The sequence below is a fragment of the Neovison vison genome, chromosome 2, assembly GCF_020171115.1.
Source record: "Neovison vison isolate M4711 chromosome 2, ASM_NN_V1, whole genome shotgun sequence".
Classification (NCBI taxonomy): domain Eukaryota; kingdom Metazoa; phylum Chordata; class Mammalia; order Carnivora; family Mustelidae; genus Neogale; species Neogale vison.
The window spans coordinates 173,282,307-173,307,370 of record NC_058092.1 but is presented as its reverse complement, the minus strand read 5'-3'; the positions used below and the strand labels follow the sequence as shown (position 1 = coordinate 173,307,370).

At 35.5% G+C, this 25,064-nt stretch overlaps 1 protein-coding gene across 1 annotated transcript in view; it reads right to left on the bottom strand.

The window, feature by feature from the left end:
* Positions 1 to 6,302: 6,302 nt before the first annotated feature.
* The window catches only part of UBE2D1 (ubiquitin conjugating enzyme E2 D1), a 38,209-nt gene continuing 19,447 nt past the window's right edge, over positions 6,303 to 25,064 (bottom strand). The window contains exons 2-7 of the mRNA XM_044239533.1: positions 15,239 to 15,302; positions 15,114 to 15,145; positions 12,065 to 12,142; positions 10,904 to 11,009; positions 7,929 to 8,022; positions 6,303 to 7,183 (exon numbers count right to left, since the gene is read on the bottom strand). Coding sequence (XP_044095468.1) covers positions 7,138 to 7,183; positions 7,929 to 8,022; positions 10,904 to 11,009; positions 12,065 to 12,142; positions 15,114 to 15,145; positions 15,239 to 15,302 — 420 coding nt within the window. The 3' untranslated portion in view covers positions 6,303 to 7,137. The remainder of the gene's footprint in view (positions 7,184 to 7,928; positions 8,023 to 10,903; positions 11,010 to 12,064; positions 12,143 to 15,113; positions 15,146 to 15,238; positions 15,303 to 25,064) is intronic.

Here is a 25,064-nt window from a genome sequence, read left to right as displayed (position 1 = left end):
CAAATTAAGCCAACTCCATGCACAAGAAGGGAAATAATCAAGATTAGAGCAGAGATCAATGAGATAGAAACTAGAGATACAGTAGATCACATCAATGAAACTAGAAGGTGGTTTTCTGAAAGAATCAATAAGATTGATAAACCACTGGCCAAACTAATCCAAAAGAAAAGAGAGAGGACCCAAATGAATAAAATTATGAAGGGGAGAGGTCACAACTAACACCAAGGAAATAGAAACAATAATCAGAAATTATTATCAAGTTATATTGGGCGCCTGGGTGGCTCAGTGGGTTAAGCCGCTGCCTTCGGCTCAGGTCATGATCTCGGGGTCCCGGGATCGAGTCCCGCATCGGGCTCTCTGCTCAGTAGGGAGCCTGCTTCCTCCTCTCTCTCTGCCTGCCTCTCTGCCTACTTGTGATCTCTGTCTGTCAAATAAATAAATAAAAAATCTTAAAAAAAAAGAAATTATTATCAAGTTATATGCCAATAACTTAAGGAGCTTAGAAGAAATGGATGCATTCCTAGAAACCTATAAACTTCCAAGACTGAAATAGGAAGAAATTGACAACCTGAATAGACCAGTAACTAATGAGATTGAAGCAGTGATCAAAAATCTCCCAAAAAACAAGAGTCCAGGACCTGATGGATTCTCTGGGGAATTCAACCAAACATTCAAAGAAATAATATCTACTCTTCTGAAACAGTTTCAAAAAATAGAAACAGAAGGAAAACTTCCAGACTCTTTCTATGAGACCAGAATTACCCTGATCCCCAAACCAGGCAAAGACAACATCAAAAAGGAGAATTTCAGACCAATATCTCTGATGAATATGAATGCCATGACTCTCAACAAGATCCTAGCCAACAGGATCCAACAGTACATTAAAAAGATTACCACCTTGACAAGGTGGCATTTATCCCTGGGATGCAGGGTGGTTCAACATCTGCAAATCAATCAATGTGATTGTTCTTTTAGTAAGAGAAGAGAGAACCACATGGTCCTCTCAATTGAAGCAGAAAAAGCCTTTGATAAAATACAAGATCCTTTCTTGATTAAAACTTCAGATTATAGGGATAGAGGGAACAATCCTCAATTCCATAATATCCATCCATGAAAACTCATAATGAATATCATTCTCAATGGGGAAAAGCTGACAGCCTTTCCTTTAAGATCAGGAACATGACAAGGATGCCCACTCTCACCACTATTGTTCAACATAGTACTAGAAGTCCTAGCAACAGCAAATCAGACAACAACAACAACAACAAAATAAAAGGTATTCGAATTGGCAAAAAAGAATTTTTTCCAATTCTCTCTTTGCAGATGACATGATACTTAATGTGGAAAACCCAAAAGATTCTAGCCCCAAATAACTAGAACTCATATGACAATTCAGTAATGTGGAAGGAGACAAAAATCAATGCACAGAAATTAGCGGCTTTCTTATACACTAACAATGAAACTGCAGAATGAGAAATTAGAGAATCAATTCCCTTTACAATAGCACGAAAAACTATAAGATACCTTGAAATAAACCTAACCAAAGAGGTAAAGGATCTATACTCTAGGAACTACAGAACACTTATGAAGGAAATTGAAGAAGACACAAAAAAATAGAAAAAACATTCCATGCTCATGGGTCAGAAGAATAAATATTGTTAAAATGTCTATGCTGCCCAGAGCAATCTATACTTTCAACACCATACCAATCAAAATGCCATTGGCATTTTTCAAAGTGCTGGAACAAACAATCCTAAAATTTGCATGGAATCAGAAAAGACCCTGAATCACCAAGGAAATGTTGAAAAAGAACAACAAAACTGGGGGCATCAGGTTGCCTGATTTCAAGGTTTATTACAGAGCTGTGATCACCACAACAGCATGTTATTGACACAGAAACAGACACCATAGACCAGTGGAACAGAGCAGAGAACCCATATATGGACCCTCAATGCTATGGTCAAATAATCTTCAACAAAGCAGGGAAAATTATCCAAGGGACAAAATTCTCTTCAATAAATTGTGCTATGAAAACTGGACAGCTACATACAGAAGAATGAAACTCAACCATTCTCTTATACAGTACACAAAGATAAACTCTAAATGGATGAAAGACCTCAATGTGAGACATGAATCCATCAAAATCCTTGAGGAGAACATAGGCAGTAACCTCAGCCACAGCAACTTTTTTCAAGACACATCTCCAAAGGTAATGGAAACAAAAGCGAAAACGAACTTTTGGGACTTCATCAAGATCAAAAGCTTCTGCACAGCAAAGGAAACAGTCAACAAAACAAAGAGGCAACCCACGGAATGGGAGAAGATATTCGCAAATGACACTACAGAAAAAGGGCTGATAGCCAAGATCTATAAAGAACTTCTCAAACTCAACACCCAAAAAACAAATAATTAAGTCAAAACATGAGCAGAAGACATGAACAGACACTTCTCCAATGAAGACATACAAATGACTAACAGACACATGAAAAAATGTTTATCATCATTAGCCATGAGGGAAATTCAAATCAAAATCACAATGAGATAGCACCTTATACCAGTTACAATGGCAAAAAACAAGGCAAGAAACAAATGTCAGAGAGTATGTGAGGAAAGGGAAATGCTCTTACAGTGTTGATAGGATGCAAGTTGGTGCAGCCACTTTAGAAGAGTGTTGAGGTTCCTCAAAAACTAGAGCTATGTTATGACCTGGCAATTGCACTACTGGGTATTTAACCCAAAGATACAGATGTAGTGAAAAGAAGGGCCATATGAGTCCCAAAGTTGGTAGCAGCAATGTCTACAATAGCCAAACTGTGGAAAGAGAAGAGATGCCCTTTAACAGACAAATGGAGAAAGATGTGGTCCATGTATACAATAGAATATTACTCAGTCATCAGAAAGGATGAATACCCAACTTCTGCATCATCGTGGACGAGACTCAAGATCACGCTGAGTGAAAAAGTCAAGCAGAGAGTCAATTATCATATGGTTTCACTTACTTATGGAACATAAGGAATAGCATGGAGGACATTAGGAGAAGGAAGGGAAAAGGGAAGAGGAGAATCAGAGAGGAAGATGAACCATGAGAGACTGTGGATTCGAGAAATAAACTGAGGGTTTTAGAGGGGACGGGGAGGAGGGGATAGGTGAGCCCAGTGATGGGTATTAAGGAGGGCATGGATTGCATGGAGCACTGGGTGTTATACGTAAACAATGAATCTTGGAACACTACATCAAAACTAATGATGTCCTCAATGGCGACTAACATAACACAACAAAAAATAAAAAAAATAAAAAAATTAGTAGGTTAAGAGTCAACACAAGTGGTGTCACAACCGTACCCCATTAAGAGTTTACAATACTCTATTTCAGAGTGATCTTTGGAAGTAAAGAGATCTTCACAGAAACAAATTATATGGGGAAAGCATAGCTCAGATCTTACATATTTGTCAACATAATAAAAGCAACTTATGTCCTCCTGAGGTAAGAAAGATGCATCCCTTCTTCTACAGTAGAAAGCAAAAGAGTGCTAAAGTAAGCTTTTAAAGAACTATATCTTATTATACAAAAATCCTTCCAAATGCTAATATTTTAGATGAATATTCACTCCTTCTATTCATTCAATTTATGAACAATTTAAAACCACCTTCTTGTATATAACAGGACAATGCAATATAATACAAATAAGAGATGTAATGCTATTAAGTTGTCATGAACATACTTTTACATTACAGATTATTTCTACAACCAAAAAATACCAGCTGTCTACAAATTTTTAATTGGCACTATTACTGAAAAAACTACTGGTGAAAGCATGCCAATTGTTTAAGAAGAGTTTACCGACATCATTCAGTATAGGAAAAAAAAAAAAAAAGTAGGAATGACTAACTATCCACACATAGCAATTTTTACAAGTGAAATTAGATGAATCTTTTCTTATCTGTAGAACAGTAAGAGAAGCATATTTAAAAAATGAGAACCTCCACAAATGATGTGCATTATACCTTAGGGCTAATGAATTGCATTTAAGCCCCTGTTTAAAGGGAATAAAATTGAAAAGTCCTAGTTTACAGTTGAAGAGTAATAAAACTGAACTTCTGAAGTTCAGGTTTGTTATTATTTTATTGAATACAATCACTTAAAAGATTTAAACTAAAAAGATAAACAGTAATGTAGTATTTTCACAGACCAAATCCAACAATTTGAATACACTGAAGCTCTATTTATATGGCCTTGGCTCAAGTTTTGATCACATTTTCCATGGCTGGTCCTCGTAACAGGACTGATGATTCTACAGCAGAACTCAAAACTTTGAGTCCAGTTCAAATTGACTACCAACAAACAAACATGATATTAATAGTTTCATAACCAAGAATCTCTTTTAATCTGAGAGGAAAATTAATTCCCCCAAAATATAGAACTGTGAAAGCAAGATCCTGCAAAACATCAATGGCTGAATTGTGTACAAACTGATTATGGAATAAATAAAAGAAATGAAAAACTACATGTGGTATTTTTATCAAAATTTTTTTGAAAAGTTACGCTTTTGAATATTAAGTCCTAGTTTGCCCTTGTGCTCTGTATTTCTCATGTGATACCTTATGATCCTTTGCAACTGATAGGTAGTTGATACACAAAGTAAATTTTAAATTTTCCCTAAACAGTTTAAGGATAAGGGGATGAGAGGGACAACTTAAATCAAAAATGAATAATTATAAATGCTTTACATAGGCAAGTAGAAAGTCTGTACTTCAGGAATCATACACAAATATGGGAGATGAGGGTAAGGCTGCCCTTACAACTTGTATCTCTGACTTACTGTATGTGACATTTACAAGTGCCCAGAATTCAACTTGAATATCGTTTTTAACTGTCTTGAAATACCCAAGACTTCAAGAGATACTATCCAAAACTCCAAAGGACTACCTGTTTTTCTCATTCTAAGGATCCCTAAATCAATGGTTACTTTATAGAGGAAGGCCCTTGACTTCGGACTTGCAGTTGTAAAAGGTAAGTGACATATCCTTCTCAGAATTAAGCAAAAATGACAGAGCTAAAATGGTGACTTGGCCCATCATTATGTCACCACAGAATTCTTAAGGTTTTTATTTAATATGAGAACTTGTGCTCACTCCTCTGGAGTCTGGTCACACAATTCAGGTGTAAGCAAAGGCAAACAAGAATTAGGTGAGTTTCAAAACTTTTAATAAAGGAAAAAAAAGACACTTCCAAAAATAAATGTCACACAAATCAAAGTTTTAAAAAAAGTGAAAGATATTCAAGAAACAAAATCCTTTACTATCAAAATATACTAAATATTTAAATCTAATGAACTTGAGTGTTCAAATTCTGGGTGAATGTAGCTTATAATCATATACCTAGTAAAGCAGTGTTTTTCATGATATGTTTGTTTCAAGACATTACTTAATATAGTTACTTTTTAAACCTATATTTTCTTAAACATCCATTTCACAATTCACTTAAATATTTTTACACTCATTTATAAAAACACATATTCTAACAATGGATTATTATTTTGTGCTTTAATAATAATGATCCATGGTAAAATACTTAAGTGATTTAAATGCTTTACTAATGACTACATCCATCACAGATTTTTACACACTTAGACAGCTACTGCAATAATCCAAAGAGCTACAACTCTTCTTAAAAATAACACTCACTCAAAGTTTGGTAAGCATGCTAAATAATTAGAAATGTATTTTTTTCCAAGTCAGAACATTAGAACTTTCTAGCTTTCTTTAAAGTCTGCAAAGATAACCTGCTTATTTAAGCCACTTTTAACTGGAAATTTATAAAAACAGAAGAAAGCATCATTTTAGAATTTTCTTTATAACATCTATAGTAAAAAATGGATGTCTTCTTTCAAACTGTGATGGCACTAAACTACTATTTTAAAAATTCTAGATTTTAAAATGTTAAGAAATTACAATGTCCATTCTACCTAGGGGGCATTTTAATAATTAAACTATTTTTCAGGTCAATACTTTCTCCAGTGTGGGTGACACTGCCTTATAGTCATCACAGTACCTTAGTAAATGATTCACTTAAAATGTGATCCAAGACAAACCCCAACTTATTCTAAATTGTCTTCTATAACAAGGGTCCAACGTGTTCCATCCTCTAGACTAATAATATGGTAAACAAATACAAACCTAAAGCAATAAAATTTCAAATACAATAGACCTCATTTGCACAATTTGGAATTAATTTGCATGCAAAATTTTATAGTTTTGATCCTTACTTATAGATAATTTATTTCTTTAAGTAATCAAGACAAATAGTAGAAAAAGCATTTTATTTATATGGAAAAAGCTACATTAATATCTGTAAAAGGTGTCAATATAACATTGCCTATACAGAAGAAAAACTCAAATGTGAGTAGCAACAAATAAAAGTTACACATCTTCCTACTTAGCAGTGCAATTAATTCACATTGCAATAAAGTTAAGTCAAGTATAACAAAATCAAAACAAGTGTTTCTCCATAATCAGAATACTGAGAATTACAGTGTAAAGATCCTTTCAGGTTTAAGAAATCTGTAATCAATCTACCGATTACCCTAAGACAAGGGAGACAGACAGTTAATTCATTTAATTACCAGCTGTTGGGTTTTTTCAATACTGTTCACAGGAAAAAGGTAATGAGTTGACATACATGTAAATAGAATATATTTAGTCTATACAGTAAAAAAATACAAATTATAAAGTGAGCTAACAAAGAATGAATCTGAATACAGATTTATAAAACTGATGACATCTTAGACAACACATACAGCATTTCTCATGTAAAAACATTTAGTTTCAGCAAAAAATAATTTGGTTGCTTTTCAGATGCGTTGCAGATCTTGTAAGCTGAAGATGCAGATGTCCAAGTATCTTAAAAACCATAATAAATGTCTTTCTCAATGCATACAAAATGACAAATGCTCTCATCACAGTCTGAAGGGTATTTTTGGAAGTTTGTTTTGTCTTGCTTCAGAAATACATGTAAAATGGGTAAAAATCAAAGGATTTCATGATACAATGAAACAGTAAACAGTGCTCAATTTACTGCTAATGTTGAAAAAAACCTAGATTTTACAGTACTCTGGTATATATGAAAATTTTTTTGACTTTACATTGCATATTTCTGAGTCCATTCTCTTGCATGTCTGTTGTATCTGTAGGTATACAAAAGGGATATCATAAAAACAGATAAAATGAATCTTTTAGAAGAACTATTTATATAAAACTGTACACTCTACCTTTTTACACTTAATTGCAGTAATAATTCATACGTCAATTATTGAGTCAATGTGACTTAGGCTCATATATTAAATAAAATAGAAAACAACAAGTGATTTTTTAACTGATGGATTTCTCTACAACCAATACAGAAACATGCCTAAATTATAAACAACAAAATAAGAAATCAATTTCTAACAAAGTCTATAAAAGCCAACCCTGAATGGGCATCACCTATAAAATGCAAATGAATCAATGGTTCCAGCAAGATGAAACAGATTGAAAATTGGGTCAGTTTGGAGGGGGTTTAGGGATAACTTCTCTTCCTGGGAGAAAAATATTCAAGCCCTTCCAACTATCAAATTCTTTAATTTTAAATTTACTACCCAGAACTATACATATGGTTCTCTCTTGTCAAAAAACAGACATATTACACAAATGCAGAACATGTTACTATTAAATAGTAAAGGACTAAACACTGTATGGGAAGGAATAATATCTCTTGTAAAAAGACTAATAAAGATAGGCAAACTTAGTACAAGTTTGTAAAAAGACTAATAAAGATAGGCAAACAGTACAATTAACACAATTAAATGTACTTAAATATATTGATAATACTTGTGTTTTGGCAGACCACATAGAAATACACTCAGGCAGAAACTAATATAAGTAAACACTTACTTTTCTTTGTCTGATTTATAGATTTGTGCAATATCTGGTACTAAGGGGTCATCTGGATTAGGATCACAAAGTAGAGAACATATGGACAATAAAACTAGATTGAAAAAAGAACATCACATCAGATAATGATCTTTCTGCTTTATAATAATTACACATATGAAAACGCTTTTACTGAATATAGACAATGAACTTATAAAGAAAACAAAATCAAATGAGCATGTTAAATTACTTTTTAGACTAACTTTGCTTAGAAGCAAATATTTCTAATTTTTAATTAGAAAGTATAAAATTAGCATACAATGTATATAATACAAAATCACTATAACTTTTGAAGTTTTAAATTTTATTTGAATTTCTACTTATTTAAAAAAATGTGCATTTATAAAGTAACTAAACATTTAATCTGAAGAGTTCTCTATAAAAATAATTTTAGGTAACACATACATATACCAAATATGGTACCTAATCAAAACATTTTTAGAACAGCATCCTAACTTTAGGTATTTTTTTTAAAGATCTTATTTATTGATATGAGGAAAACAGCACACAAGCAGGGGAGCAGCAGGCCGAGGGAGAGGCAGGCTCCCTGCTGAGCAAGGAGCCCAATGAGGGACTCAAACTTGGGACCCTGCCTAGGATCATGATCTGAACCGAAGGCAGATACTTAACCAACTGAGCCACCCAGGCATCCCTAGCTATTTTTTAAAGATACTTTTGTACTTTAATAAGGAAACCATCCATTTTTTATTTTATTTTAATGCAGAAAATCTATGTTTTAATCAATTCAAAGTACAGCAAACAAATTGCAGTTAACAGTCCAAACCATTTTGGACTCATGTTTATGCACTTTTTTTTACTTTGGCTTAGTGCTAGTTTGCCTACAAAGAAGAAATATTTGTCAGGTTTTTTTCAATGAATCTTTTATTCCATGTACATTATTTGTATCACACTCATTTAAAAATAATGTGAACAATTATCAATACATAACTTGTATGTTTTAAAATAAAAGTGAAAATTATAAAAGCAGTTGTTTCTTCCCACATCAAAATACTAATTCAAATAGCTACATTCTTTAAAACAATGTAAGTATCTGAAAAAGGAAGGAACAAGGACTCTGGTTCCTGATTTGTCTGTTATGATTGCATGCCAGAACTTCTGAGGGTGTACGAGGAATCTTTGGAAGAACATTTCAAGATGTTCTACTACGTTCCTTTATCTTTTCCTACTCTTACAAATCCACAAGCAAATTTATAAAGCAGTGTTAATTTCTTAAATAATACAGAAAGGGAGCTGCTAAGGGCTAATGAAAAAAATTAGTATTTTATTCATCTTCTTTATCTTCCATCTGCCTACTGAAATTTTAAGCCTTTTATATTAAACTAGTAGGGTAGATTATCTAGGCTCACATCTCCAGAGTTTCCATACTAAACTCACAATAGAAAGCAAAATAAGCAAAATAAGACATTTAAAATATAAAAAAAAGTAGAAAATGTACAAATAAGCAAAGTATAAGCTACCTTATAAAATAAGGCAAGAGGGAAGTTCCTCATTTCCCACTCCTGCTGCCAAGAGCAATGTGCCCTGATTTCACTACAATGTACACAAATCAAATGTTTTAAGATAAAGAAAAAGGTAATAATAGTTAACATTCAGTCGAATGTCTTCTATGTGCCAGATGCATAGTGACCTTACATGGTAATACTCTTATAATCCTCATTTGACATATGAGGACAGTGAGGCTACTTGAAATTCTTCTTCAAGGGCAGTTTCCAGAAGCCAAGAAAACTAATTAATATTTATAAAAAGCTACCGATGTTAGAAAATTAGTGCTCAATATCTGGCAGTCGGCCATTTCTTTTGTATGTGTAAGCACTTCACCACTTACACCAAATCAATTATATTTCCATTTCCATTCCAGGAAAGAGTATATTAATTCGAATAATCCTGTGACACAAAAACTTTCTTGCATCTAGTACATAACAGTTATACTATGTGATTTTTAAAGAGACACTAGAATCAACATGAACATTTTATACAAACATTTTAGGTCTGCCATTATGAACTGCCATTCATAATAACTAGCTGACGTGAAGGGCTACTACTTACCTAATATCTGAAATATTATTGCTGTGGACCCTGCTTACTATAAACCTAATCACTTTTAAAAACAAGTTAAACATGCAGGTAGCATTTATTAAAAAGATTTTTTTAAAAGAGCACAGATTCATTCCTCCCCTGAATCCTTCAAGAGAAATAATTTTCTTAAATTTTATAAAAAGGGAAAACTACCAAATTACTTCAGGGACAGAAGCTTCTAACTCAAAACAGTATTTTCTGATGGTTGGGTTCTCTTCTGCTGGAGAAACAAGACATGAATTAAGAGCGCTAGCACAGCAGAAACTATTGGCTAGGTACTAGAAGGTCTACATACACACCTGAAAATTGAGCAAGAAAAAAGTATGTATCTGTTAAAGCTGAAAATCCACATGGATTATGTTATCAGTCATAAATAATGCTATTGGTTATTAAAAGTTTAGACTAACATCCTAATAAATATACTGCATTATTCTAAAGTGTGAAATATGTCTTCTTAGATGAAGTAAGAGATGTAAAGCTTTACTCATTACATTAACAATACTATTTAATAAATGGCACCACTGATCTTAAAATCTGATTTTCACTCTGTCTCTCTCTTTAAAGCCCAAAGTAAAGGGGTAAAATGTCAGTAGGCTCAACCAAATTTCTAGTTCTAACATATTTAAATTTGTCTCATTTTATTATTAAGATTTGACCATTAACCACATCACACTGACAAAAGCAAAAGAGTAGTAGAAGAGCTATGAAAGCAAAGCAAAATCAAAGCAGGAGAAAAGAGTAAATTGTATTTTTTTTAAAACTTTAGTCCTTAGATAGTTCTGCTATATTTTTCTTGTCTCACTGTTGTCAATAGTTATAAATCTGATAAATAAAATTACCTTTTGATACAGTCAGAGCTGGTGACCATTGAGACCTCAGGATATCGAGACAAATACTTCCATTACTGTTTATGTTTGGATGGTAAATTTTTGTTGTGAAAGCAATCTATAAATAAAACAAAACAAAAATGTGACAACCCACAAACTATGAACAAAACAGAACCAATCTGTAAAATGTCCTCAACTTTACATGACCTTAGAGGAGAAATTCAGCAACAAATTGAGCATCTACTTTGTGCACATAGTTTTAGCTAATGGGAGTGTGAAAGCAAATAGTCAGTTTCCCCTTGGCCCCCTGGAACTGAGAAGTATTTTGGAATATAATAAATAAATCTATATTAGTTGGTATGACTGCCTGAGTAGTACCTGGAGTAATTAACCATGGGTTTCATCATCCCTCAAAGTAATCCATTTCTTAATTTGATTATCATTGATACCTACAAATGACAATGAATTTAAAAATAGCGTGTTGACCCTGTTCCAGAAGAAAGTTGAGGAGCCTCAGCCTGTTACCTATCCTAAGGGATCTGCTAAGAATTCTAATTTTCCACAAGAGTTGTTGTTACATTGTTTCATATATATAATGTTAATCAGGTTGTTTTTAAAAATCTAAAATAATTATTCTGAGTGGAAGTATTTGTTAATAAACTTCTCCCTCCTTGATGTCACCATCATTTATTTCCTCTTCAGATCCAGTCTGAATTTAATGTAATAAGGAAATGTTTTTATTTTTCTTACCATACTTAATAAAGGGACTGTGTCACATTTATTTCTATATTCCCCAATGTTAACAGAACACTGGAGGTACTCAATAAATTTTTGTTGAATAACAACTTAAGAACTGAGAAATAGGGTCAACTTTCAAAAATAATCCCCTGAATACAAAAGTGTGATTCTTGACCATAAAAAATTTCCCAAACTACATATACCTAATGAGGAGGGGAAAAAAAGGTAAGGAAGCTAATTTATCATATAACAGATACCGCCTTTTGTTTTACAGATATAGTCCAATATTTGAGTAAGCATATTTTAAATTCAGTGATTTTACAGAATAGTTTGAACATGCTAAGCTACCCACAGTCTTTGACATCATGTACATATCTTGGGGTGGAGAGTAAAATCTCTGACAAGGAGTCAAATCAATCATAAAAATGAAAATACCTTTGGTGGTTTAAAAGGATAGTCTGTCGGAAAATGTACAGTGAGAAAGAAGACTCCACCTTGATAGGCGCTATCAGGCTGAAATTACAAATATTTGCATTAGTGATTACTAAATTTATTTAGTGATTACTATATTTATTTAGTAACCTAAGATGATTTCCCCCAAAACTGAATTGGGGAAAAACAAAAAAGCCATCACTCTGTCCTAAGTTCAAATCATTTACCTTGAAAACAGATTTCCTTTTGCAGGTATGAAGGAGGAATCTTCAATAATCATGGTGACATCAAAGTTAAACACAAAAACAGGACACACACAGTGATGTGACTTACCTAAACAGATCTTTTTATGAGTCTAGAGTTTTATAGATTAGTATATACACAAGATTACTTTAAGAAAAGAAGAATTTTCCGCAGCAGTAATCAGTATGGGAAACAGGGTTTGGGCTAGTATTTATTTACCTTCTTATTTATAAAACTTAAGATCTGATGGTCTTTTTTTTTTTTTTTTAAAGATTTATTTATTTTAGAGAGAGTGCAAGCAGGGGGAGGGGCAGAGGGGGAAAGACAATCCTGAACAGACTCCTCGCTGAGGAGGGAAACTGACATGGGAATTGATCCCATGATCCTGAGATCAGACCTGAACTGAAATCAATAGTCAGCACACTTAACTGACTGAGCTTCGGAGGGGCACCAATGGTCGTCCTTTAAGGGGCAAGAATAGAAATGAAATAAAAAGACCAAGTTATAAAAAGGAAAGGCTACAAGACACACAATTCAGACCTCCAATCTTCACTTAGTAACAGTTTACAATAGAATGTGAAAAACACAAAAAAGCTCAAAATAAAACTAGATAAATTCAATAGTCATTGAATCAAATTAGGAACCAACTGGGGCACCTGGGTGGCTCAGTGGGTTAAGCCGCTGCCTTCGGCTCAGGTCATGATCTCAGGGTCCTGGGATCGAGTCCCGCATCGGGCTCTCCGCTCAGCAGGGAGCCTGCTTCCTCCTCTCTCTCTGCCTGCCTCTCTGCCTATTTCTGTCTGTGAAATAAATAAATAAAATCTTTAAAAAAAAAAAAATTAGGAACCAACTATATAGAAAGAATTTAAATTTGGCCATGTTTCTTTATGGCAGTTAGAAAATACATTCAATGTTACAAGCAAGAAAAAAATGATAAAGAATAAAGGTAAAATCTATTTTAATTCCTTTATATATATTCCTTCATATATATATACACACACACACACACACACATATTTCTATATATATATGTGTATACACACACACACGTATATTCACATATCTACTTACATATATATAATTTATTTATTTGAGAAAGAGGGCATGAGCAGGGGGAGGAGCAGAGGGACAAGTATAACATAGGGCTAAATCCCAGGACCCTGAGATCATGACCTAAGCCAAAGTCAAATGCTTAACCAACTGAGCCACCCAGGTGCCCCTCCTTAATATTTAATGAAATTTTTCATGTTATCATGTTATATTACCACTTCGGTAATAACAGCAAAACTCTCATTACTTCTTCAAGTTTCTGCATATACATTAGAGGAATATACTGTATAATTATTCTAACTATATATAGTTTAATTCTAGTTCTTCAAAAGTTAAAGGGAATGTAGAAAATGTAAATGAATTCAAATGATATTAGAGAGTGGCATGTTTGCTTTACTAAAATAAAGGGGGTATGAGTAACATAATTGTAACCATTTGCTACATGTGATTCATCTGAGGAATATCTGTGAAGGGCTATAATTCAAATGGTAAGGGTGGGCCTTTAAATAATAGTATTTGGGGGTGCCTGGGTGGCTCAGTGGGTTAAAGCCTCTGCCTTCTGCTCAGGTCATGTTCCCAGGGTCCTGGGATCAAGCCCCGCATCAGGCTCTCTGCTCAGCAGGGAGCCTGCTTCATCCTCTCTCTCTCTGCCTGCCTCTCTGCCTACTTGTGATCTTGTTCTGTCAAATAAATAAATCTTTAATAAATAAATAAATAAATAATAGTATTTTGAAGGTTCTTAGTAAGCAATGAAAAACAAATAATTAGATTCTTCAAGTTGTTCTTTAAATATATTGCATTTTACCCTTAGAAAAAACTAACTTAACATAACAGTTTAGGAATTTGATACATTTGCCCAGGACTCCTGCTCTGAAAATTCAGTATTTGTTTTTAAAAGTGAAACACAAGTAATATGATTAAAACCTCTATGCCTTACTAGATAAAATTCTTTCAGGGGAGGGAGAGAATGATGTTCATGTAAACAGGTTACTAGTATGTATATTCTCACCCAGAAAGTAGTCAATGGCCATTCCTATGCAATCAGATTTTTGTGCACAAAAAGAAAAGACTGTTTCAGGACATAGGTACAGGTCATTTCTGCCTCTAGGTACAGAAAGAAATAATCTTAACAAGGGTAGTAAGTGTTAAGTAAAGCCAGTCATAAAATAGGTAATTCAGTACAACAAAACTAAAAATAGGTAATTCTGAGTTTAGTACAACAAAACTAAAAACAACAAATTCAGGAGTTGGCAAAGACAGATCTGTTGCAATTATCTTACCAGTTCCCTCTCACACACAGGAACAGTGAAGAGTTATTGCAAACTGGTGCTTGTTGCTTGCAGGTATTCCATTGCTGAGTTAATTAGAGTCATTTCTAACCTACTAAAATATTATTTTTTTCTTTTACTAAAATTGTTGATGTGAGGATCATTATACTGGGTTCTGAACAACTGACTTTTGTGCTTAAAAACAGATAAAGCAAATGTGTAACATATAGCCTGGGTGCAAATGGTGGATGATCCATGACTATGTGTAATGACCAAGGATTTGTCAAAGGGAAACATCAGAGTGATCCAAACAAGTGATTTGCCACCAGTGCTCCAGAAAATCATCAAAAATCCTTTCATTGTATTTTGCTTCCTGAGTTTTCAGAGTACATGAAAACTCAACCTTAGCCACAAACGTCTCATCAAAGGTGAAATGGTAAGAATAAGGTATGGCTGAGGGAATTAATTTCATATATATGAATCATACTTACAGGTCCCATAATAGTTGCTTGCCAGTGGAACACTGAAACAAACAAAGGAGTTTTGGAGTCATTAACAAACATTCAAACCTATATTATTAATGGTAGCAAAATTCTAGCAAGACAGCAAAGCTTACAGTCATCCCCCACGGGTCCAGCAGAACAATGAGCAGGTGGGTCTCGTTGTAGATCACTTAATTCCTGAAGCAAAGCAAAAATACTTAAGGTTAATTGTTTTTCTAGTGAAACAAGCATAATAATCTATGAAGACACCAACTATTTACTTTAAAATTAAATTTGAGGCAGTTCTATTCAAAATCTGAAAACAGAAAATGTAGTAACTGATTGGTAGAAAAGTATGGCAAATACTATATTCTTTCATGAAATACCACCAAACCCTGAATAAATTAAATGGATTAAAATACTGTTTTTCTCTAACATCCTGAAGACAAAAATATTTAATCATTATCTACTGTACACGAGGTGATTTATATAACTGCTAGGTATATATAAGAACTACTAGAAGAATGTTATATTAGTACCATATGAATAGACGAACATCTTCAAAGGTTTACAATCTAATTTGGGAGGGACGGCTTCCAAACAAATGGATATTGAGAGAACAACCTACCTGAAGGTTAAATGGAAAGAAAGGAGAGAAGTCAGGCCATATTTGGAAGCCTCGCACATTGATTCATATGCTTTCTTCTGTTCTCAAGGAAGCAAAGGAAGGACCATGGAAATGAGAGGTTAGAGTGGCCGGTCCTCCTCTGGCATTCTAGTTCTACCATAATCAGCATTACAATCCTTGGGGAAATCACTCGACTTCCTTATCTTCACCCCAAATATGAAAGGTATAAATTCAATATAAAAGATCATACACTAGGACTGAAGTAACAACTTTAGTTTGGAAGATCAGAACATGTCTTTGAGGCAGTGGCAGCTAAGAAGAAAAGTAAAGGATGAGTGGGAGTTCATTTTGGGAGAAATGAGTGACACTACAAGGTAGAGCAGCATAAGATGAAGCTGAAAAAGTGGGCAGAGGCTAGGCAGACAACTGAGAACAATACATACCATACTAAGAACTGTGGGTTTTTAGGAAGTTGTGTGATCTGATTTAAAAGATTGTTGACTGATCTTTGTACTGAATAGACTAGAGATGAGAAAGAGTAGAAGCTATTAGTTACTATAGGTGAGAAAAATAAGGGCTTGGAGTGGAGAAGCAGTGATGAGATAAAAGTGGACAGAAGTATTTTAAAGGGCCTGCCTCTCACAGGATTTGAGGATGAGTTACATGTCCAGAGTTAAGGAGAGAGGTCACAGATATGTATGTATCATAAAGATCAGTGGCAGCTAACATTTACCCCTTGTTTTAATGTCCCAACAACTCTCAGAGATAGGTGTTATTATGCTCCCCATTTTACAGATGAAGACAGACACATATCTCGGTGTCCTCACATAACTAGTATAAGGTGGAAGTGGGATTCACACCCTGGCAGTCAAACTGATAGCTTTTCAGCTTCACAAATGTACAAACGGAGATTCCATTTACTGACTTGGGGGAATACTGAAAGACAAGTTTGTTCAGAAAGTAGACATATTGAATTGGTGATGCCTGTGGTTTTGAAGGAAAATGTAGTTCAACATACAGGTCTGGAGCTTAAAAGAGGACTAGACTAGAAACTGGAAAATCACCGTATATACCTGGTATTTAAAACTGTTGGGGGGGACCTGGGTGGCTCAGTGGGTTAAGCCGCTGCCTTCAGCTCAGGTCATGATCTCAGGGTCCTGGGATCAAGTCCCGCATCGGGCTCTCTGCTCAGCAGGGAGCCTGCTTCCTTCTCTCTCTGCCTGCCTCTCCATCTACTTGTGATTTCTCTCTGTCAAATAAATAAATAAAATCTTTAAAACTGTTGGGATGATATAAACCTTTTCATGGGAACACACGTAAATATTGTGTATCATCAAATCTAAGATGCCATCGACCATAAATCACATCCTTATTTTTTGAACCAATTATTAAGGAGAAATGTTGACAACTAATTTTAAGACAACATCAATTAGGGGCAACTGGGTGGCTCAGTGGTTTAAAGCCTCTGCCTTCGGCTCAGGTCATGATCCCAGAATCCTGGGATCGAGCCCCACATCGGGCTCTCTGCTCAGCAGGGAGCCTGCTTCCTCCTCTCTCTCTGCCTGCCTCTCCACCTACTTGTGATCTCTGCCTGTCAAATAAAGAAATAAAACCTTAAAAAAAAAGACAACATCAATTATAAGATGCATCCAGATTTTAGAAATGTTAAATGAAAAATATGTGCACCTTAGAATCATTGCAATATGGTAATTACAACAATGAGTTCAGTGTTCTAACAGACATAAGGAATAGGATGTGGCAGGGAAAGCTTTCCTAATAAAGTGATATATAAGCTAAAAACGGAGCCAAGTACCAACTCTGGTCTCCTTCTTCTAAGTCTTCTCCAGTATATATCTTGGTCCGTTCATTTGTTTTCGTTGCTATTATCTTTACAGCTAGTGCTGTACTCTTCTTCCTGATAATAATTAACTAACAGAGCAGCTTCTTTGGTCCAAGTATAATTAAAAAATAAAGAGGAATATTTCAGTCCTTGACTTAGTGATAATAGTTAATGTGATAATGGTACCATTACTTCACTGCCACATGATCTTGGGCAAAACTTTGTTTGTTTGTTTTAAGTCTCCAACCCTTCATTTAATGTAAAGTGGCATTACTACTTTTATCCATAGTTTCTATAACAAGAGAAATGATACATGTGAAATGTACAGCAATCTCTGACATATATAAGCATTCAAGTAAATGTTAATATGGAATGGATAACAACCATCCAATTCTCTAGTAGTAGAATGAAATTATTTAACCAGTTTAAATGACTGGGGGAGGAGTTCCCAAGTCACATACCCATCTGAAGTGACTGTGCTTTATTTAATAGTTTTCTAAACTAGACTTTTAGGAGGTTGCTTCTGAAAATATTAATCATGTTGAGTTTTCCAAAAATTAGTATAAATGGGTAAATGGGACTACTTTGCCCTTATTTTAACTAGAAAACTAGTTATTTTGAAAATCAATTTCTATAGTTAAAAAACTGGAATTTATTTGCATGTATATATTTTACAGAGCTACTATATATGTGAATAAGTCATACCTATGCATAAATGCACATTTATTTTGTATACTAACAAAAAATCCCAAATTGTAATTTGTAATGGCCTTAAATCATGTTCAAATTTCAAATGTTAGACTGTTTTCAAATCTCTTAAAATAATACAGAAAAGTCAAGGTTTTCTTGTTCGTATGTTTTTGTGCCCTGATTCTTCCTCCTCTGTTAGGGGCAGTTAGAGCTCAGGATGAGAAACAAAAACCTCACAACCGAACTGCAAAGGTCAGGTTCTTAAGTTGTCTATTTAAAGCTCACTTATTATAGGAAAGTGGCAGCTGACAGTACCTCAAACATTCTTCAGAGTGAGACTGGTCATTGCTTACTAATAATGATACTAATGCTCAGGTGAAGAGACTTAAACATCCTAGACTCTTTAGGAGTCTAAATGGCTACTGTTCTTTCCCCTTCTCAGACCCTGTTATATTTGGAAATATGTGACTGAAACTATGGTACTCAGTACAGACAGAATGACCAACAGAAAACAAAAGGCTCAAAATATACCCTCCCTCACCCACAAAAATACAGACCTAAAATCTGAAAAAAAGAAAAATGAGGACTTCTGAGATGTGCTAAGAGTGTGAAAATATGTAACAACAAAAGTACAACCAAACAAACCAAATCCCCACTCTTTTCTTCTTAGCCTATAGCCAATATAGTTTTCTTTTTATTTGAACCTTTTAATTTTATTTTATCTTATTTTATTTAAATTATATCCATTTAAATGATCTTGGAACACTGCATCAAAAACTAATGATGTATTTTATGATGACTAACATAACATGATAAAAAAAAATTATGTTCACTTAGCCAACATATAGTACATCATTGGTTTTTGATGTAGTGTTCAACAATTCATCAGTTGCATGTAACATCCAGTGCTCATTATCACACGTGCCCTCCTTAATGCCCATCATCAGGTTACCCCATCCCACAACTCCCCTCCCTTCTGCAACCCTCAGTGTGTCTCCCGGAGTCCAGAGTTTCTCATAGTTTGTCTCCCTCCCTGATTTCTTCCCATTCAGTTTTCCCTCCCTTTCTCTGTGGTCCTCCATACTATTCCTTATGTTCCACAAAAGACTGAAACCAAATGATATGTCTCTACTTGACATATTTCACATAGAATAATACTGTTCAATTCTACCCATGTTGATGCAAATGATGGGTATTCAACCTTTCTGATGATGGTTGAGCAATACTCCATTGTATATATGAACTACATCTTATTTATCCATGCCATCCATTGAAGAACATCATGGCTCCTTCCACTGTTTGGCTCTTGTGGACACTGTGGCTACAAACACTGGGATGCAGATGCCCCTTCTTTTCACGCCATCTGTATCTTTGGAGTAAATACCCAGTAGTGCAATTGCTGGGTTATAGAGCAGTTCTATTTTTAACATCTGAGGAACCACCCTACTGTTTTTGAAAGTGGCTGCACCAATTTGCATTCCCACCAACACTGTAAGAAGATTTTTTTTTCTCCACATCCTTGCCAACATTTGTTCCTCCGTCTTGTTAATTTTGGCCATTCTTACTGGTCAAAGGTGGCATCTCATTGTGGTTTTGATTTGTATTTCCCTGATGGCAAGTGATGTAGAGCATTTTTCATGTGTCTATTGGCCATTTGGATGTCTTCTCTGGATAAGTGTCTGTCCATGTCTTCTGCCCATTTCTTGACTGAATTATTTGTTTTCTGGGTCTTGAGTTTGAGAAGTTCTTTACAGATCTTAGACACCAGCCCTTTATCTGTAATGTCATTTGCAAATATCTTCTACCATTCTGTGAGTTCCTCTTTAGTTTGTTGACTATTGCCTTTGCTATGAAAAAGCTTTTTATCTTGATGAAGTCTCGAATGTTCATTTTTGCTTTTGCTTCCCTTGCCTTTAGAGATGTGTCTTGAAAGAAGTCACTGTAGGGATAGGTGGCTTAGTTGGTTAAATGTCTGCCTTCAGCTCAGGTCATGATCCCAAGTCCTGGGATAGAGTCTTGCACAGGGCTCCTTCCTCAGCCTGGGACCTGCTTCTCCCTCTACCTGCTCTGCATGATGCCCTCCCTACTTAAATGTTCTCTCTAAAAAATAAATTTTAAAAAGGCCTAAAAAAAAAGGACAGAAGTCACTGTGGCCAAGGTCAAAGAGGTTACTGCTTGTGTTTTCCTCTGGGATTTTAATGAATTCGTGTCTCACATTTAGATCTTTCATGCATTCTGGGCTTATCTTTCTGTATGGTGTAAGAGAATGGTTCAGTTTCATTCTTCTGCATGTGGCTGTCCAATTTTTCCAGCACTATTTATTGGCTGTCCAATTTTTCCAGCACCAGTCTTTCTTCACTGGATATTCTTTCCTGCTTTGTCAAAGATGAGTTGACCATACAGTTGAGGGTCCATTTCTGGGTTCCCTACTCTGTCCCTCAGATCTCTGTGTCTGTTTTTGTGCCAATACAGTGCTATCCTGATGACCACAGCTTTGTAATATACCTTGAAGCCATGCATTCTGGTGCTCTCAGTTTTTGTTTTCTTTTTCAACATTCCCCTGGGGATTCGGGATCTTTTCTGGTTCCATATAAATTTTAGGACTGTTTGCTCTGGCTCTGTGAAAATGTCGAATGGATTTTTTTTTTTTTTAAGATTTTATTTATTTCACAGACAGAGATCACAAGTAGGCAGAGAGGCAGGCAGAGAGAAAAGGGGAAGCAGGCTCCACACCACGCAGAGAGCCCAATGCGGGGCTCAATCCCAGGACACTGGAATCATGACCCGAGCCAAAGGCAGAGGCTTCAACCCACTGAGCCACCCAGGCACCCCTGTCCATGGAATTTTGATAGGGATTGCACTGAATGTGTAGATTGCTCTGGACAGCATAAACATTATAACGATGTTCATTCTTCCAATCCATAAGCATGGGATGCTTTTCCATCTCTTTGTGTCTTCCTCAGTTTCTTTTCAACTTGACTTCTTCTTTGCTGATTTGAATGTCTTTTATGTTGTCTGATTGCTGAGGCTAGGATTACGTTGTTGAATTACGTTACATTGTACAAAAGTGGTAAGAGTGGGAATCCCTGCTGTGTTCCTGACCTGAAGGGAAAAGCTTTCCATTTTTTCCCACTGAGAACATTTGTTGTGGGCTGTTCATAGATGCCTTTTATGGTTTTGAGTTATGGTCTCTCTATCTCTGTATTCTGAAAGAGTTTTAATCAGGAAAAGATGCTGTATTTTGTCAAATGCTTTTTTGCATCAATTGAGAGGATCAGAGGGTTCTTGTCTCTTCTTTGGCTAATGTGCTCTATCATGTTGATTGATTTGTGAATGTTGAACCACCTTGGATCCCAGGAATAAATCCCACCTGGTCGTGGTGAATAATCCCTTTAAGGTACTGTTGGGTCCTATTGGCCAGGATCTTGTTGAGTATCTTGGTGTCCATGTTCATTAGGGATATTGGTCAGTAATTTTCCTTTTTGATGGGGTCTTTGTCTGGCTTGGGGATCAGGGTAATGCTGGCCTCATAGAACGAGTTTGGAAGTTTTCCTTCCATTTTCTTTATTGGATCACCTTCAGTAGAATAAGTATGATTTCTTCTTTGAATGTTTGGCAGAATTCCCCTGGGAAACCTCCTGGCCCTGGACTCTTGATCTTTGGCAGGTTTTGACGACTGTTTCAATTTCCTTGCTGGTTATTGGTCTGTTCAGATTGTCTATTTCTTCCTGTTTCAGTCTTGGTAGTTTATGAGTAACCAGGAATGCATCCATTTCTTCCAGATTGTCTAGCTTGTTGACATACAGCTGCTGCTAACAAGTTCTAATAATTGTCTCTATTTCCTTGGCTTTAGTCCTGATTTCTCCCCTTTCATCATGATTTTATTAATTTTAATCCCTTCTCTTTTCTTTTCGATAAGTCTGGCATAGGTTTATTGATCGTATTAATTCTTTCAAAGAAGAGCTTCTAGTGTCATTGATCCATTGTACTGTTCTTCTGGTTTCTATTTTGTTGATTTCTGCTCTAATCTCTTTCTCTTCTGCTGCTTGGTTTAGGCTTTATTTGCTGTTCTTTCTCCAGGTCCTTTAGGTGTAAGTTTAGCTTGTGCATTTGGGATTGTTCTAATTATCTGAGAGCAGCTTGGACTGCTATATATACTTCTCTCTTAGGATCGCCTTTGCAGTATCCCAGAAGTTTAAATCGATGTGTTTTCATTGTCATAGGCTTGTATGAATTGTTTAGTTCTTTAATGCCCTGGTTGACCCATTCATTCTTTAGCAGGATGTTCTTTCATCTCCAAGTGTTTGGCTTCCTTCCAAATTTCTTCTTGTGACGAGTTCCAGTTTCAAATCATAATAGTCTGAAAATATGCAGAGAATGATCCAAATCCTTTGGTATCAGTTGCGACCTGATTTGTGACCCTGTGTGCAATCTATTCTGGAGAAAGTTGCATGTGCACTCAAGAAGAATGAGTATTCTGTTGTTTTAGGATGGAATGTTATACTGTATGTATCTGTGAAGTCCATCTGGTCCAGTGCATCATTCAAAGCCCTTGTTTCTTGTTGATCTTTTGCTTAGATGATATGTCCATTGCTGTGAGTGGGGTGTTGAAGTCCCCTATTAATGTATTGTTTTCCATATATTTCCTTTTTTTTTTTGGTTATTAATTGGTTTATAAATTGCCTGTTTGCACATTGGGGGCACAGGTATTTATAATATCAGATTTTTCTCATTAGATAGGCCCCTTAAGTATGATATAGTGTCCCTCTACATCTCTTACTACAGTCTTTGGGTTAAAATCTAATTTGTTTGATATGAGGATTGCTACCCCCACTTTCTTTTCAGGTCCACTAGCATGATAAATGGTTCTCCATCCCCTCACCTTCAATCTGGGGGTGTCTTTAGATTCAAATTGAATTTCTTGTAGACAGCATATGAGTGGGCCCTGCTTCTTATCAAATGTGAAACCCTTTTATCTTTTGATAGGAGCATTCAGCCTGTTTACATTGAGAGAGGCTATTGAAAGATATTAATTTAGTGCCATTGTATTGCCTATAAAGTACTATTTCTATAGGTTTTCTCTGTTAACTTCTGGTCTATCTTACTCTTGGGGTCTTCCTTTGTTTACAGTATTCCCCCTTAATATTTCCTGCAGGGCTGGCTTGGTGATCACATATTCTTTCAGTTCCTGCCTGTCCTGGAAGCTCCTTATCTCTCCATCCATTCTGAATGACAGCCTTGCTGGATAAAGTATTCTTGGCTGTATGTTCTTCTCATTTAGTATCCTGAATATGTCTTGCCAGCCCTTTCTGGCTTGCCAGGTCTCTGTGGATAGGTCTGATGTTATTATGGCGTTCCTCCCTCTGTACAAAAGAGATCTCGCCCCCTTTGCTGCTCTTAAAGTAGCTTCATTGGCTCTAAGATTTGCAAGCTTCACTAATATGTCAGGGTGTTTATCTATTTTTATTTTTAGGGGTCCTCTCTGCATCTTGGTCAGGAATGTTTGTTTCCTTCCCCAGATTAGGGAAGTTCTTAGCTATAATTTGCTCAAATATGTTCTAGTCCTCTCTCTCTCTCCACTCCCTTGGGTATCCCAATAATTCTGACATTGGAACATTTCATGGCATCATTGATCTAAGTCTATTTTCATGGGCCCTAACTGCCTATTCCTATCTTCCTCAGCTTTCCTCCTTTCTATCACCTTATATTCTAGGTAACTGATTCACTCTTCTGTCTCATTTACACTTGGCTATTAGATTATCCAGTTTAGACTGCATCTCATTCACAGCATTTTTTTAATTCAGCCTGATTAGATCCCATTTCTGCTCTTAGAGATTCTATATGGTCACTAATGCTTTTTTCAACCCTAGCTATTGACTTCATGATTGCTATCCTGAATTCTATCTCTTACATCTTGCTTATATCCATATCTATTAGTTCTATGGCAGAGGACATTGTCTCTTGTTCTTTTCTTTGCTTAGAGTTCCTCCTCCTAGTCATTCTATTTAGGGATGGTTGAGTGAATGAATAGAGTCTACAATATCAACCACAACCTATGCAAAAAATCCTAAGTGGTGGAAAGCTACCACAGATATGCAACCAAAGCCAAGATGATCCAAAATAATAAAAAGGGGGGGCAGGAAGGGTGAAAGATTATAATTTCTCAGGAAGGACAAAGCAGGGTGGTCTCCCTGTTCCTGATGGATTTTTGGATTCTGTGTTAGAAGACACTATATCCCAAAACTGCAAAGAAATCAGAACTCATATATCAAGATAAAATGAATAAAGTGAAAATGGGCTTGTATGGGGCATAAATCTATAAAATGTAGATGTGAAAAAGTTAAAAATTGACTTAAAAACAAGTTGGCAAGTAAGAATCTATTTGAAATGGGAACAGGATTTTAAAAAAAGGAGAAAAAGACAAGAAAAGGAAGAAAAAGAAAAGAAACAAACAGAGAAATGTAAAATTTTAGCCTGAAGTATTAATAAGTCATGAGAGAACACCTGGAGCTCCCTTTATTATTTTCTCCTAGAGCTGGAGTTTTACAGTCCTGTGGAAAATGAGCTATGATTCACCTGTTCTTCCTGTCTTCTGGAGGAGGCACCTGCTGCTTAGCTTCTCAGGTGTCTTTGCTTGGGTGGAGTTGCCCCACCCCTTGTCAGTGGGATGGCCTTAATGTGAGCTGGTTGGTTGTGTGGCTTTTGTTCCATGGTGGCTTTCCACTTCTCTTTAGAGGGTCAGAGCAAATATGGCCATGCAGAAATCGCTGGTCCAGAGCCACAGGTTTGTGGTCCCTTTTCT